The 3421-nt window shown below is 55.2% G+C and overlaps 1 protein-coding gene across 1 annotated transcript; it reads right to left on the bottom strand.

Moving 5' to 3' along the window:
* Window positions 1–534: 534 nt before the first annotated feature.
* Window positions 535–2093, bottom strand: LOC109757220 (uncharacterized). The gene is made up of 2 exons (XM_020316073.4): window positions 1644–2093; window positions 535–1523 (listed from the first exon to the last, which is right to left on the bottom strand). The coding sequence occupies exons 1-2, from the start codon at window positions 1833–1835 to the stop codon at window positions 1140–1142; spliced, it is 576 nt and encodes a 191-aa protein (XP_020171662.1). The 5' UTR covers window positions 1836–2093; the 3' UTR covers window positions 535–1139.
* Between the last annotated feature and the right edge of the window lie 1328 nt (window positions 2094–3421).

The raw sequence follows: 3421 nt of genomic DNA, 5'->3' as shown, positions 1-3421 counted from the left end.
TGGAACGAACGGATGGACGATGGATGGGAACGACGCGAGGAAAGAGGCCGCCACGCCACGATGCCCCCACTTGAGAGGTGGGCGAGAGGGAGGCGGTCAATGACGCGGCCTCTCTGTCTACTTGCTACGGCGTTTCCCACCCTTTGCCGTCCGGGGAAGCAACGGGGCAGCGGCAGCTCGCGTCCAAAAGTCGCATCTCGCATGTGCATCTGCCTGCCCGGGGAAAATCGGGGTCGAACCAACCAACAGCTCACCCTGGCCGTGCCCGGGACCAGGCCAAGGACGAGATGGAATCATGGGATTTCATCCCATCTCATCTCACTGTACTACTACTCGCAACCACCGCCGGCAGGACCGCACCTCCCCGCCCTGATTGCTGCCTGTTTGCTCGAATCCATCGCCCGAAACCTTGGCAACAACAAGCAAAACAAAAGGTTTCCCTTGCATCTGAGGAGGTTCCCCACAACACACACACACCAAAGGCAACATGAAGGAGTTTCTGATCTGAAACAAGGGTGCAAAACTCAGGAGAAATTATTGAATCAACTTGATGCAATTCCATTACATGGTACAGCTGCATAACCAACATGTCTATGTATGTACACACTTTCTTCTTTCTTCTTCCTTCCATTCTCTTTTTTACAAATACAACCATGGTTACATGGCGGTGCGATGAACACGACGATGGCCCAGCACAACTGCACAGGCCATCTTTCATGTTCATCCTGGGAACAAAAGACCGACCCTTCTTAGAACAAGATTAACGCTCATGATATCTACACAACACTTGCTGACACACAAAAAACTACTAACTCGAAAAAAAGGTAAAAATAGAGATCCTCTCTTTGTGTATGCTGCTGATGATGATCATTCTTCTTCTACTACTCTTAATTAAACTTACTTAGTCTTAGGAGACCCTGGCTACCCATCTCATGTTAATTCATCACGTAAACCCGTATGTATGTATATACCACAAGGAACACACGTAGCATATGGTGATACTGCTAGTACACTAGACGTACGTACGTACATACGTACATACGCGGCGGCCGGCGGAAAACTGTACAAGGTCGGTGAGGACGACGGTGGTGGGTGGCTTCTCCCTTGCGGGTCTGCTCGGCTCGGGCTGGGGCTCAGGCTCATGCGCGGGCGGAGAGCACGCGGCCTCCGCCGTTGCTGGCGTGGGAGCCCCGGCAGGCGGCGACGTCGAACCCCTGGATCCTCACCGCCGGCGCGGCGTGCGTGTACGACGGGGCAAAACTGTGGCTATTGCCGCTATTGCTATATGTGGTTGGGGCGTGGTGGTGGTTGCGGCTGTGGTGGTGGAGGTGGTGGTCAAAAACCGCCGCGAGGTTGAATTCCGCGGCGGCGTGGGGGCGCTGGTTGAGCAGGAAGTGGGGGTCGTGGACGAGCGGGTTGTCCGCGCGCGCCGGCGGCGAGCCGCCGAACAGCGCCCAGCCCCCCTCCCCCTCCTCCTCCGACTCGTCGTCCTCCTCCCGCGTTTTGCTCTTCCCTTGTCTCTGCTGCAATAAGAAAGAGATTCTTGTAAGACAAAAATTCGAGAGCAGATCTCTGCCAAGAAACAAAAGAGCATGGAAATTTTCTTCCAAGAAGTGGTTGGGAATCGGGAGGACGGACGGTACCTTTATGCTGCCGGAGGAGGCGTTGAGCAGGAAGGGCGGGGGGCCGAGGATGAGGTCGGCGCTGCAGGGCTGGGCGTGGACCCTGCGGGGCCGGGGCGCGCACAGCACCACCGCCGGCTCCGCCTCCCTGCCGCTCCCGGAGGAGGACGAGGACGACTCGACGAACATCCTCCTCATGGTTCCCGTCGGCATGCTCCTCCCTCTCAAAGATGTGCTCCTATCTTCTAAATCAGGCTCTCTACAGCCAAATATACCTATGCGCCTGGCGTCCACTCGGAATAGAAACGGGATGGATGGAGCGGACGAACTGAAGCAGCGGAGGGGGTGGTTGGTGCGCGTGAAGTAGGCGGGTGGGAATGAAGGGAAGGCGCGGCAATGCGATGCGAGCGGTGCTGACCGCCTCGGCCACCACTGATATACCAACCGCTCCCGCCTGAGTTGGCGCCCGGCTGGGCAGGTGGACCACGTCTCTCGCCCCCATCGCATTATTTTTCTCTGCCTCCATTTTTTATTTTTTATTTTTGCGAAAGGGGGCCCGTTCGTATAATAAATTTATTTATTGCGCACCGCCTTCCTGCTGGCTACCCTAGGCGCGAAACGTTGGCGGTAGGCCAGTAGTGGTGGCGACGTTGGCGCGGTTGCTTGGCGTTGGCGATCGGTGTCCAGCACCAGTGGTACTCAAATCGAAAAATATTATTTTTTTTCTAGCGGCAATGGAGCTGGAAGCCGTCCCGCACCGCACCGCACGCACATGATGTGCCTGGCCGTTCACGTGCGCCGTGTCTCCAGATTGTTCCCCGCGGAACCCAACCCAGCCCACCCCGATTTCTTCCTTCCAGCAATATGCTATGCTTGTGATGATATTTGGCCAGGGGCATCAAATCGTTATCGCGGGGGTGCGACCTCTCCTGTTTTGATTTGTGCGTGTGTTAGCATCAAGAAAGAAATATGCTTGTGATGATATGATACTAGTTGACTCTGCGTGTTATTGTGTCCATAGTAATAGATAAGTTACATGGATTTTCTTGCTGGATCGTTTCCTTTGTTTTTCTTGGCGCATCTTCAATTAATTTTCTCCCGCATCCGTTCGCGGACAGCGGGACCAGTCTGCGGGCATAAATGCGGGAGGTCGACATCCGACACTAGCCGTATACATTTCAAATTCTTTTTCAACAAACCGGATGAAATTTGTGCAATCACGGCCGGATTTCGTACAAACATAACGGATTTCGTAAAAAAAGGCAGATTTTTTTAACTACATTCCGAACATTTAGAAGAAAAAAAGACCCGCCCCTAAACCTATCATACGACGGCGGCCGCCAATGTCCAAGTCCTCCTTCCGTCCTCTCCAAGAGCACCGGCGATAAGACCGATGTAGTGAAGATGCGGTCTCCGGCGGGGAAGAGTAGAACACGGGAGACGGACCGGCCCACATGGGACACCAGGCCCCGCTGCCTACCATACCTACTCATCCTCAGAGGAGTCCGTCGCCAGCCGACGTGAGGTCCATGAGGGAAATGGTGGCGCCTTGGCTATCGTCATCCCATCGGGCCGGTTGATGGTTCGTCGGCGGCGCGTAGGAGGCGCAGCTAGCGATGTTCTTTTTCGTGATCGCCTGCAGCTGCGCCTCCTCGGCTGCCGCTTCCTGGCGAGTGACGGCTTGAGAGCGGACAACATCGTAGATGGCACGCTGCTCCGCCAAGAAATTTGGGTTCGTCGCGGCCGGTGCTACTCCAGGAGGAACAAGTTGTACCACTGTTCCTCCTGCGCCTGCTGGA

This window comes from Aegilops tauschii, chromosome 3 (genome assembly GCF_002575655.3).
Source record: "Aegilops tauschii subsp. strangulata cultivar AL8/78 chromosome 3, Aet v6.0, whole genome shotgun sequence".
NCBI classification, from domain to species: Eukaryota; Viridiplantae; Streptophyta; class Magnoliopsida; order Poales; family Poaceae; genus Aegilops; species Aegilops tauschii.
The sequence above is the reverse complement of the archived record's forward strand: the minus strand, read 5'-3'. Positions and strand labels throughout refer to the sequence as shown.

Excerpts from the sequence above, each read along its gene's own strand:
- LOC109757220 (XM_020316073.4), bottom strand. The coding sequence starts at position 1,835 with ATGCCGACGGGAACCATGAGGAGGATGTTCGTCGAGTCGTCCTCGTCC. Across the intron at positions 1,524-1,643 it reads CCTCCTCCGGCAGCATAAAG|CAGAGACAAGGGAAGAGCAA; the intron begins GTACCGTCCGTC and ends TTCTTATTGCAG.